The 13,236-nt window shown below is 34.9% G+C and overlaps 1 protein-coding gene across 4 annotated transcripts in view; it reads right to left on the bottom strand.

Annotated features, from left to right (window-relative positions):
• The window catches only part of rad51d (RAD51 paralog D), a 36,225-nt gene that overhangs the window by 2,344 nt on the left and 20,645 nt on the right, over positions 1-13,236 (bottom strand). For 2 of the 4 annotated variants that reach the window (XR_009806566.1, XM_061898880.1), the window contains exons 4-11: positions 9,367-9,486; positions 7,685-7,766; positions 5,249-5,383; positions 5,085-5,180; positions 4,912-5,011; positions 1,611-1,681; positions 1,386-1,550; positions 43-145 (exon numbers count right to left, since the gene is read on the bottom strand). Coding sequence is in view for 3 of the 4 variants with exons in the window: in XM_061898880.1 (XP_061754864.1) it covers positions 50-145; positions 1,386-1,550; positions 1,611-1,681; positions 4,912-5,011; positions 5,085-5,180; positions 5,249-5,383; positions 7,685-7,766; positions 9,367-9,486 (865 nt within the window). In the remaining variant the exon portion in view is untranslated. Of the gene's footprint in view, positions 1-42; positions 146-1,385; positions 1,551-1,610; positions 1,682-4,865; positions 5,012-5,084; positions 5,181-5,248; positions 5,384-7,684; positions 7,767-9,366; positions 9,487-13,236 lie in introns of those variants that run through there. The other 2 variants (XM_061898881.1, XM_061898882.1) reach the window with 2 other exon arrangements.

Genomic DNA, 13,236 nt, shown 5'->3' with positions numbered 1-13,236 from the left:
AATGACTAGTGAAGCTGCATCAGGAGTACATAATGTACATACTTCTTTGTCAGGAATCCGTTTGGTGCAGTTTCCTCTTGCCTGTTGCTCCGTGCTTGGAGCGACTCCACCACTGAAGATCAAACTCAGCTTGGATGAAACAAGGCTGATGAAAACACACATGTCAATGTTTATCAAAAAATATCAAACTTAAAATGGAGTTTGTTTGAAGCATCATTTTGTATTCTTTTTACCAGATCACAATTATTACCTCTTGCTTCTTTCATGAGACATGCACAAGTATTTAAAGGCCTACTGAAATGAGATTTTCTTATTTAAACGGGGATAGCAAGTCTATTCTATGTGTCATACTTGATCATTTCGCAGTATTGCCATATTTTTGCTGAAAGGATTTAGTAGAGAACATCCACGATAAAGATTGCAACTTTTGGTGTACCGGAAGTCGCAGACGATGACGTCACAAGGGTGAGGGCTCCTCACGTCCTCACATTGTTTTTAATGGGAGCCTCCAACAAAAAGAGCTATTCGGACCGAGAAAACGACAATTTCCCCATTAATTTGAGCGTGGATGAATATATTGATAGCGAAGGACTAGAAAAATAAAAATAAAGTTTAAAAAAAAAAGGCGATTGCATTGGGACGGATTCAGATGTTTTTAGACACATTTACTAGGATAATTCTGGGAAATCCCTTATCTTTCTATTGTGTTGCTAGTGTTTTAGTGAGATTATATAGTACCTGATAGTCGGAGGGGTGTCTTGAGGCCAGTCTCTGAGGGAAGTCGACAGCAGCTGCATGGACGGCACAAGCTCAGCTGATCTCCGGTAAGAGGCGTCTTTTTACCACAATTATCTCATCGAATAACAAGTGGTCGGGAACCATGTTCGCTTGACCGCTCTGATCCATTGTAAAGCTTCACCTCCAGGAATTTTGAACAAGGAATCGCCGTGTGTTTGTGTGGCTAAAAGGCTGAAGCTTCCCAATTTCATCTTTCTACTTTGACTTCTCCATTATTAATTGAACAAATTGCAAAAGATTCAGCAACACAGATGTCCAGAATACTGTTTAATTGCGCGATGAAAAGGGACGACTTTTAGCCGCAAATGGTGCTGCGCTAATATGTCCTCTACAGTCCGTGACGTCACGCGCACGCGTCATCATTCCGCGACATTTTCAACAAGAAACTCCGCGGGAAATTCAAAATTGCAATTTAGTAAACTAAAAAGGCCGTATTGGCATGTGTTGCAATGTTAATATTTCATCATTGATATATAAACTATCAGACTGCGTGGTCGGTAGTAGTGGGTTTCAGTAGGCCTTTAAGAACTGTAAAATGTCATTTTCATATCTACCTCTAAATAGCTACCAGAGGAAAGTGGACTTACCCTTCTGGAGGACTTGATGATGGTGGCAGAGCGCAGTGCGGGTGTGCGGAGGGCAACGGTTGGAGATCGTTCCAGCAGAACTCTGGTTCTGGGGACGTGGCTCCAAGACACGCCGAGGCCCGGCTGCAGCTCGCCGTCGGCGTTCCTCGACACGTGATTGGTCACCTGCCAAACATGAGACGTTTGCATGTTGGCCAGACTGACGGCTAATGGAATCTCTCTCACTAAAGCGGCCATGTTGAAATCTTTAGCGATCGTCTTCAGAGCTGCCGACACCTGACTCATCATGAACGGGCCTGCAGACCAAAACATTCACATGTTATCTACTGTGTGTTAACCAATACATGCCAACAATAACACTATACAAAATATTAAACAATTCAAAAAGTAATATTAATCAAAAACTTTGACTAATTAAGTGCATACGTCAAGTACAAAGCGGAGAAAATAAGTCGGAAAAACATTTAAAAAAATTACAATCAAGTTGAAATATTACCATAAAAAATATTTTACAACAATAAAGTTGCATCATTACAAGCATTTTTAAACAAACAAAATAAATAAAGAAAATAATGAAATATTTTATGAGAATAAGGCCATACTATTATAAGCAAAAAAGTTTAAAAACATTTTTCATGAGAAAAAGTCATTTTAGAAGAAAACAGTGGCTTGCCAAAGAAAACATCTGTAATATTACAAGAATTTTTTTTTTTTAACAAGAATTAAGTCAAATTATATGTAAAAATAATTGTCACTTTAAGAAAAACATGTAATCTAAGAAGAATAAACTCTAAACTTTTAATTGAAATAAAAAATACAATACAATTTCTAATATGACCAGAAAATGTGAAAAACCTACTCAGTAACATTATTATTAGTTTTATATATTATAAGTACATTCTATTAAGCATTAATAAATATTGAATTCCTCATTTATTACATATATATATATATATGTATATATATATATATATATACATACACACACACACACACACACATATTTATAATAGATATACACATATATACACTCATAAAAATACACATACATATATATATATATATATATGTATATATATATATACACATACATACATATATATACACATACATATATATATACACATACATACATATATATATATATATACATACATATATATATACACATACATATGCGTATATACATATATATACACATACATATATATATACACACATACATATACGTATATACATATATATACACACACATATATATATACACATACATATACGTATATACATATACATACACATACATATATATATATATACATATATATACACATACATATATATATACATATATATACACATACATATATATATATATATACATACATATATGTATATACATATATATATACATACATATATGTATATACATATATATATATATACATACATATATGTATATACATATATATATGTATATACATATATATATACATATATATATGTATATATATGTATATACATATATATATATATATATATATATATATGTATATACATATATATATACATATACACATATATATATACATATACATATATATACATACATATATTATATATACATATATATATATATATATATATATATATATATATATATATATATATATATGACAGTGATACTTATTAGTGTACAGTTTATGCATGTATAAAAATCCAATATTGACACCAATCGGATATCAGCAAAAAAAAGGGATTATATTGATTTTCATGAAAAATCTTTCAAATAAGCACCGATATAATTAGTCCTGCAGCGTGTTTGTGTGTGCATCTAAATGTCTTCCAATACGCACACAAGGTTGGTCTTTTCTCGTATTTTAGTCCAGTCATTTACAAAAAGTAAACATGATAAGCTACAACAGCTTGGCACACACTAGCACACAAGCTACAAATACGTAATTAGTCTCCGGAACTGAACAACATTGCAATACAAACAAGTAAATAATTATAATTGCATTTTACTTACACATACAAAGTCTCTTTGGCAGAAGCACATGAGATTTTCCAGTGACAAACATGTCCGCATCATTCAGCTTACTATTTCATGAGCTTCATTTAATAAATTGTGGCCGATGGGTATTGAACAAAAACAATTACCACTCCTTTTCAATTTGAAGACAGCATTAGTCCGTTAATGATAAATAGGTTAGTATTTTTTAAACCTACCATTGTTCTATATTTGACCAACTTCACTTGATCAAACCTTTTCTAACATTTCACACTGCAAAACAATACAAGTATGTACCATGATGCATGCTGATATCGTATCGGACAAAATATGAATGTCGACCGAATATTTAAGGCACCAATATCGGTATTGTATTGTAGGTGAAAAAGTTAATTGCATAGCCTTTCTAGATGTCCAACAGACCTTTGACAATACATAAACAGCTGCTTTCTAAATGATGTCATAATTCATGAAGTAATGCTGACTCAAACATTTATAAAGTTTCAAAATGCATCCATCAGGTTTTTTATAGATGAGGTAATTATAGAAGAGAAAAAAATATATATAACTAAAAGGGAAAAAAAAGTGTAATTTAACAATATATTTGTACTATTAGTAGGAAAAAATAATCAAGTTGTAACATTGTGAAAAAAGTTGTGCAAGGAACGAAATAGTACTGTTACAAAAATGTAGTAATAAAATGTTTTTTTTTAGTGCCTAAATCAGTGGTTATCAACCTTTTTTCAGTGATGTACCCTGTGTGAATATTTTTTAATTCAAGTACCCCCTAATCAGCTCAAAGCATTTTTGGTTGAAAAAAAAGAGGTAAAGAAGTAAAATACAGCACGATGTCATCAGTTTCTGATTTATTAAATTATATAACAGTGCAAACTATTGCTCATTTGTAGTGGTCTTTCTTGAACTATTTGGAAAAAAAGATATACAAATAAGTAAAAAGTTGTTGAAAAATAAACAAGTGATTCAATTATAAATAAAGATTTCTACACATAGAAGTAATCATCAACTTAAAGTGCCCTCTTTGGGGATTGTAATAGAGATCCATCTGGATTCATCAACTTCATTCTAAACATTTCTTCACAAAAAAAGAAATCTTTAACATCAATATTTATGGAACATGTCCACAAAAAAATTTAGCTGTCAACACTGGATATTACATTGTTGCATTTCTTTTCACAGTTTATGAACTTATATTCATATTTTGTTGAAGTAATATTCAATAAATATATTTATAAAGGATTTTGGAATTGTTGCTATTTTTAGAATATTTTTTTTTAAATCTCACGTACCCTTGGTATACCTTCAAGTACCCCCAAGGGATATGCGTACCCCCATTTGAGAACCACTGGCCTGAATCTCCAAACTTTTTGTTTTGTTGTTGTATAAAAAGATGATTTAATTAATTATTTTTTTCACTTAAAAAAAAAAAAAAAGAAACGTTTTTGTTGATTTACTTGTCGAGGTGAGCAGCAGTTGTGATATTTGTTGTCATCTTTTCACCTTCATGATGTTTTCCTCCCAGCAGAGGAGCGATCACGGCCGACACAGAGTCCACAATCAGCGCCTTGACAGAACCGCCGCCAACGCCGCCGCCGCACGCCTGACGCCACAAAAGTGATGAGATCAAGATGAAAAAGACAAAGTGAGTTATTTTAGTGAGGCGTGACGGCGACCTGCTGGAGTTCTCCACTGCGAAGACGATGCAAACACCGTAGAAGAGAATAAACGTCAAAGACACGATGGACGTGAATCCTCTGCAGAGCTTCCATCTGAGAAACAACACGCTCGTTTGTCACCTCGTAACTTTCTATTAAAGGCCTTCTTGTGTCTTCGCCACCTGCTCCTCGGCACTGCTCGTCTCGCTTTGCAACATTTCCTGAAGGCGACTCGCCGACAGACCCCCTGTGGTGTCCACGTAGACCACCTTTTGCCTCAGGTGGTGCGAAATGTGCACCGCCACGCCAAAACACACCTGCCAACACGGGACAACTTTATTCATACACACTTTTCCACCTCACCTGCTCAACATCAACACGTAAATATTGTCAATATAATCAAATACAGCCTGAGAATCACGGAACTTTGGTCTCCAATTTTTAAGGTTTTTTTTTTATGCTTGAAAAAAAAAAAAAAATCAACCCTCGCAAATTTTTTTTTATATCTTTTAAATTAGACTGTGATGGCATGAGGGGAAAAATGTAAGTATAACATTATGACAAATAATACAAAACGTGTAATTTAACAAGGGTAAAGGAGTACAATTAAAAAATCAAGAATCCCCCAAAAACTTTGGTATGTCAACCACTTTTAATCTTAAGTGAGAATATTACAAATAAAAACTATTTTAATCTGTAAAACTAAAACAGTTTCAAGAAAGTCACGATACAACAAATATATTTCCTATTTTCTTCTAAAATGTTTCATTTTATTTTACTAGAATAAATAAATATTTTAAGATAAATATAAAATCTTCCAAAAAAAAAAATTCTCAAAATAATCTTACTTATTTCATCATATAAAATATAACTTACTTCACCAATTATTATCTATTTATGTTTATTGTGATTACTTATGGAGTTTATTGTGAATAGATGTAGAACAGAAAGTGAACACAAGTTTTAGCAACTGTTATGTAAAAGAAAAGGGGTAGGATTAAATAAGCTTTGCTTCTTCCTACTCCTTTTGAACATTTTGAAAAGAGAAACTGGAAATTGTGATGTATCATGTTGTATGCCTGCATGTTCCAAATAAACTCAAACTCAACTCAACTCAAATATTGACATTATATTGTATCTTTAAATGAATACAAAAATACAATTTGACCACATTACATATGTAGTGTGGTAAGAAAACATGTTTTCTTATTAAAACAGATTCATATTTTAATACAAATATAAACTTCTTAAAATTAAAAGAAATAATTATATATTTTAATAACTTTACCACACTACAAGAAAAAACATTTAAATATATTTGAATAAAACTATACAGTTACAAAATACAAATGACTACATTCAATTGTTTTGTGTTTTCAAATAAACAATATAATTTTACTGTATTAATTCTATATTACGTAATTTGTTAGTGGAAAAACTTTACATTTTCCCTAAAATAAAGTCTTAAAATTAGACAAAAGCAATAATCTTTGAGAAGAATTAAGTCTTAATATTAAAATAAAGACATGTAAAATATACCACCTGTTTTTATTGCTTCTTTTTGCTGTTTTGCACTGTAAATAAGAAAAATTTAAAAAATATATACAGAATAAAAAAGTTTAAAAAATATATACAGACATCCCTCGCCACATTATGCTTCAAAGTTTGAGGCTTTACACTATTGCTGATTTTTTTTAACATGCATATTTTACATATTTTTATCTTCCTAAAAGCATTTAAGCATAACAAAGCTAAATTAACAAAAAATATCAATATCGCAGTAGAATTTGCCATTAGAAGAGCACAAAACAAATCAGAGTGCGCTGTTCGGTGTGGTGAATCATGCCATTTAATAGGAGTAAAGTGAAGTAAATGAATACATAGAAATGTCAGAAAGTTGTCAAAAACAAAGAAAAACTTGCATTATCCTGAGAGAAAAGGGTAATTTCATGAGAATTAATTTGTAATGGCCCTGTGATGAGTAGGCGACTTGTCCACGGTGTACCCTGCCTCCCGCCCGAATGCAACTGAGATACGGCTCCAGCACCCCCCGCGACCCCAAAAGGGATGAGCGGTAGAAAATGGAAGGATGGAATTTATAATATAAAATGTGTTGTTAGTAAGACTATAAACTATAAACAGATGATTGAGAGAAAAATCAAGTATTTTACAAGACAAAAAGATCATAATCATAATAAATCATAGTCATTAAAATAACCATTCAATATTTGAAGAACCTTCCTATAATTTTACCACACTAATGAGATATTACAATATTTTGTTCTTAATTTCCTAAAAAAATATTAATTTGTCCAGGAATAAAGTCCTAAAATTAGTAGAAAACTGTCACTTTTCAAAAGTCTGATATATCTTTTCATTTGAATTAAAAAAAAAAAACAGTTTATTTTACAATAATTAATTCCTAGTATTTGACAACTAATTTAACAATATAGTAGAAACATTCCACGAATACAGTTGAATTTTGGTTGAGAATACATTTATATCCTGACTCTTAAGTCTGAATACTATGAGGAAAAATAGGATATTATGAAGAATATGTTACAGTTTTTGAAAAAGTCATTTTTGCAGGAGCAAAGTTAAAAAACAACATATTTCACCTGAGACTTGCCACTTCCTGGTCCACCTGCTAACTCTGTGATCTCTCCGGTGTACACGCCTGAATCCAGTAAAACATCCAAGCTGTGGGAGAGATAAGCAGCCATCCAGCACATGTTGTCATAATAATAATCATCATCATCATCATCTTCCACTCTTCCCTCACTCGTGAAAAAGACTCCTAGGTACTTGAACTCCTCCACTTTGGGCAGGGTCTCCTCCCCAACCCGGAGATGGCACTCCAGCCTTTTCCGGGCGAGAACCGTGGACTCGGACTTGGAGGTGCTGATTCTCATTCCGGTCGCTTCACACTCGGCTGCGAACCGATCCAGTGAGAGCTGAAGATCCCGGTCAGATGAAGCCATCAGGACCACATCATCTGCAAAAAGCAGAGACCTAATCCTGCGGCCACCAAACCGGAATCCCTCAATGCCTTGACTGTGCCTAGAAATCTTGTCCATAAAAGTTATGAACAGAATCGGTGAAAAAGGACAGCCTTGGCGGAGTCCAACCCTCACTGGAAATGTGTTCGACTTACTGCCGGCAATGCGGACCAAGCTTTGGCACTGATCGTACAGGGGGCGGACCGCCACAATAAGACAGTCCGATACCCCATACTCTCTGAGCACTCCCCACAGGACTTCCCGAGGGACACGGTCGAATGCCTTCTCCAAGTCCAAAAAGCACATGTAGACTGGTTGGGCAAACTCCCATGCACCCTCAAGAACCCTGCCGAGAGTATAGAGCTGGTCCACAGTTCCACGACCAGGACGAAAACCACACTGCTCCTCATGAATCCGAGGTTCGACTATCCGGTGTAGCCTCCTCTCCAGTACACCTGAATGACGCTTGGTTCAAGTACCTAGGAGTCTTGTTCACGAGTGAGGGAAGAGTGGATCGTGAGATCGACAGGCGGATCGGTGCGGCGTCTTCAGTAATGCGGACGTTGTACCGATCCGTTGTGGTGAAGAAGGAGCTGAGCCGGAAGGCAAAGCTCTCAATTTACCGGTCGATCTACGTTCCCATCCTCACCTATGGTCATGAGCTTTGGGTCATGACCGAAAGGATAAGATCACGGGTCAAGCGGCCGAAATGAGTTTCCTCCGCCGTGTGGCGGGGCTCTCCCTTAGAGATAGGGTGAAAAGCTCTGCCATCCGGGAGGAGCTCAAAGTAAAGCCGCTGCTCCTCCACATCGAGAGGAGCCAGATGAGGTGGTTCGGGCATCTGGTCAGGATGCCACCCGAACGCCTCCCTAGGGAGGTGTTTAGGGCACGTCCAACCGGTAGGAGGCCACGGGGAAGACCCAGGACACGTTGGGAAGACTATGTCTCCCGGCTGGCCTGGGAACGCCTCGGGATCCCCCGGGAAGAGCTAGACGAAGTGGCTGGGGAAAGGGAAGTTGGGTTTCCCTGCTTAGGCTGCTGCCCCCGCGACCCGACCTCAGATAAGCGGAAGAAGATGGATGGATCATCATCATCATCATCATCATAATAATAAAAATGGTAAGTCATTCTGGATAACAATGTGAATTTATTTTGAAGGAGCCATGTGATGTGATTAAAAGTGCAGCGGTGTTGTGGCATGGCTTGTGTGACATGCTCGTTGCGAGACTTTGTGGAGTTGTGGTCATGTTCTGCAAGCGCGATGGATGCTATGACACTCTCCTCATATCTACACAGCCCACCTGAAAGTTAAACACGGGCCCCAGTCGGCGATGGACGCTTGGTGGGACGCTCTCGTCGCGATTGTAAAGAGCGTAGGAAGATACCAGGAGGCGATGGAGGAGGAAGAAGAGGTGCTTGTCCTTGGAGGATGAAGATGAAGAAGAAGGACGACGTGTTTGACTAATTTCCAGACATCAGTGACAAATGTCCTTCAAACTGGAGAGGAAGCAACATTGATGGGTCTGCTTGGTGAATCATGAATAAACATGAGGACCACTCATTTCAACTTTTGTAGCTAACGAATATTTTGAAAATACCAATATATATATATATATATATATATATATATATATATATATAGACCAAAAATCACTTCATATTCTCTACTGCTCACTAGTGTTACCATATCTGAGTTATTGTACAGAAATATGGGGAAATAATTACAAAAGTACACTTCATTCACTAACAGTGTATTAAAAAAAAGATCAGTTAGATAAATAGATAATGTTGGATATAGAGAACATACAAATCCTTAATTTATTGAATCAAAGATACTGAAATTCCACGACATAGTGAATTTGCAAACAGCTAAAATTATACACGAAGCAAACTATAACCTGTTTCCCAAGAATATACAACAATTCTTCTCAACAAAAGTGGAGAAATATAATCTTAAGAGAAAAATTTAACTTAAAAATTTTGTACGCACGTACGACACTTAAGACCTTCAGTATATCTGTTTGTGGAATTAATCTATGGAATGGATTAAGCAAAACAATCAAACAATGTACTAATATGATCCACTTCAAGAAACTCTTCAAACTTAAAGTGTTTACAAACTACAAAAAAGAAGAACCATGATAAACATTCTGAATTTGTTCACCCATTTATTCTTTCATTTTCAAAACAATCTTACTTATCTCATTGTATGGAATAAAACTTACTTCAACAATTATTTATTTATTTATTTTTATTGTGATTACTTATGGAGTATATTGTGAAGACTTTAAAAACAGGAAGTGAACAAAAGTTTTAGCAACTGTTATGTAAAAGAAAAGGGGTAAGATTAAATAAGCTCTGCTTCTTCCTAGTCCTTTTTGAACATGTTGAAAAGAGAAACTAGAATTTGTGATGCTTGTTGTATGCATGCATGTTCCAAATAAACTCAAACTCACTCAACTCATATTTTTTTCAGAAATGCAACAACAGTTGTGAAATTTTTACAGATGTTTTACTGAAGTAGAAAACATTTTCAAAAATGTATTTTACGGGGTTAAAATGAAAAACAGTCTTCAAACACTTTTTATAAACCCAAACAAAATATAATTGTTTTTTTTCTTTGGTATTGTTATTAAAGTGGAAAACATTTTTTACACGCAAACTTTTTTCATTGGTGACAAGCAGATATTTATTTTATTTATATTTAGATAAACTTTTGATGCAAAAAATTTTTGGGGAATATCTTATTCGGTATTATTAAAGTTTAGAAAATGACGAACGTTTATCAAAATTAAGGGCTTTCTTTTTTTTTAATAAATATTTTTTTTAAATTCCTGGCTTTTGTGGGCCACATAATATGATGTGGTAATCTTTGGGTTTGTGCATTGCAGTTTTGCAATATTGTGAAATGACAATACAGTGCGATATATTACAGAGTTCAGTGAGACATTTAAAATGCAGCTTACAATACAAGTTGTATACTATACAAACGTGAACAATTACTGGTACTAACGATAAACCGCAGTAAAACCCTCATTTCAAATTAATAGTATTGTAAACTGTGATTGACAACAGCACTTTATGCTAATTTCTTGAGAAAAAAACTTGCACTCAATCGTTTGCTTGCAACTAGCGCACCTAATCGCTAGCGGCACTAATCGCTAGCTAGCAAGCTGCCATCGCTAACCACTAGCTAGCTCGCAAATTGACATCCTTAATTGCTTGTTCGCAGCTGGCTCTGATAATCGCAATCACGCGACGCAGTCTAAACCAATATGGTAACCAATCAATCAAACTTTATTTATAAAGCACTTGTCATACATAAAAGAAAGGCAATGCATGTTGCTTTACAAAGTTAAAAAAAATACCCGGATGCCCCATATCCCCCATTATCACATACCTACACACAGACACAGATACCACACACACGCACACGGAACTATTTGGACAAATGATTGCATGGCTGAGTACAGAGGAGACATGTGAGTCAACACTATCACAGGAGGTTAACAGACCATGGCCACCAGGACACTGACACAAAAGTGCCCCCACAAGCACTGCCGATAACCCCTGAGGCAGATGGTTCATCTGAGAAACGTTGGAAAATAAAAATAATAAAACTTGTAAAATAATAAGAGCCATGAATAGAGATAAAGATTAAAATATAAGTTAAAAAATAATTAATAACAGGTAAAAGCCAAATCAAAAAGGTGGCTCTCAAGCCTGCTTTTAAAAACATGAACGTTTTCCGCAGCCCTGAGGTCCTCCGGCAAACTGTTTCATAGACAGGGGCCATAATAGTGGAAAGATGCCGTCCCGTGACTTTGTGTCCTGACTTCTGGAATAATTAGGAGATGAGTGCCGGAGGATCTCAGGGTAAAAGCAAATCTGAAAGATAAGAAGGCCCAATACCATAAAAACATTTATAAACCATTAGAATAACATTGAAATTGATCCTAAAACACACGGTGAGCAAATGCAGAGATTTTAAAACTGGTGTAATGTGAGCCCGCCTTCTGGTCTTCGTCAGGACACGTGCCGCTGAATTTTGGAGCAAATGCAAAGGTGTAATAATCTTTTTAGGAAGACCAGAAAGCAGGGCATTACAATAATCTATACGACTTGTAATAAAAGCATGCATTAGCGTCTCCGTGTTGCCCTGAGAGAGAAATTGAGCGGACTATGGCCATATTCTTAAGATGATAAAAACCTATTTTTTTTATATTTTTTATACGTTGTATAAAACTATAAAAGTAAGGTCAGAGTCGAAAAACGACGTCCAGATTTTTCACTTGTAGTGATGGCGTTAAAGACAATGATTGTAGTTTGGATATGTGTTTCCCTCTCAGGGTCTCATAATATATACAGAAGTATATATATATATATATATATATATATATATATATATATATATATATAAAAACAATCTAAACTTACATTAATACATTGCTGTGTTTCTACACATTGACCTTAAAGATGTTCTTAGGATAAACTGGTAAATATGAATGCAAGTATATTTTATATCTGTTTATTTATGTCTTTAAATAAATTTTGGTTAGAAAGTTTCAGTGTGTGTATAAGTAGCTTACTTTTTGAACACGCTCAACAATATCGTAATCATTTTGTTAGATTCTTGCCACTTCAATGTGGAAAAAAAAATTGTACTGCCTTGTTCACCGCTTTCGAGGTAGCAGTACTGCAACACCAAGTTATAATTGGTTCATTTCATGACTTTAAAAAAATGACAAAAACTGCGGTGAAAAAAAATCTATACATAGTAAAATAAAATGTTGCCAATAATATGTTATAATAATTGTATTGTTAATAAAATGGTAAACGCAGCTATCAATGTCATGCAGTACAAACTACAACCACAATATCAAATATATGAAAACAAAATATTATCAGTTTTGATAGAGAACTTGTAGTGCAGGCGTACCTAATAGAGTGGCCTCACAAACACATCAAACAGGCTTTTAATCTACGCGACTGGCTCTTTATGATTTTACCACTAGAGGACAGCCAAGCTGCATCTCAGTTTGAGTCCACAACACAGCCTCATTTAGGCTGAGCTTGAGGACTTAAAAAAGTGTAACAATAAACCAATAATGACTATTTAATTCAGGCGCCTTTGTGTGCCCTGCTGGAGGTAAAAGTGTTTGCGACAGGAA

Source organism: Nerophis ophidion, linkage group LG04 (genome assembly GCF_033978795.1).
Source record: "Nerophis ophidion isolate RoL-2023_Sa linkage group LG04, RoL_Noph_v1.0, whole genome shotgun sequence".
In the NCBI taxonomy this organism is placed as follows: domain Eukaryota; kingdom Metazoa; phylum Chordata; class Actinopteri; order Syngnathiformes; family Syngnathidae; genus Nerophis; species Nerophis ophidion.
This window is presented reverse-complemented; position numbering and strand designations above follow the sequence as displayed.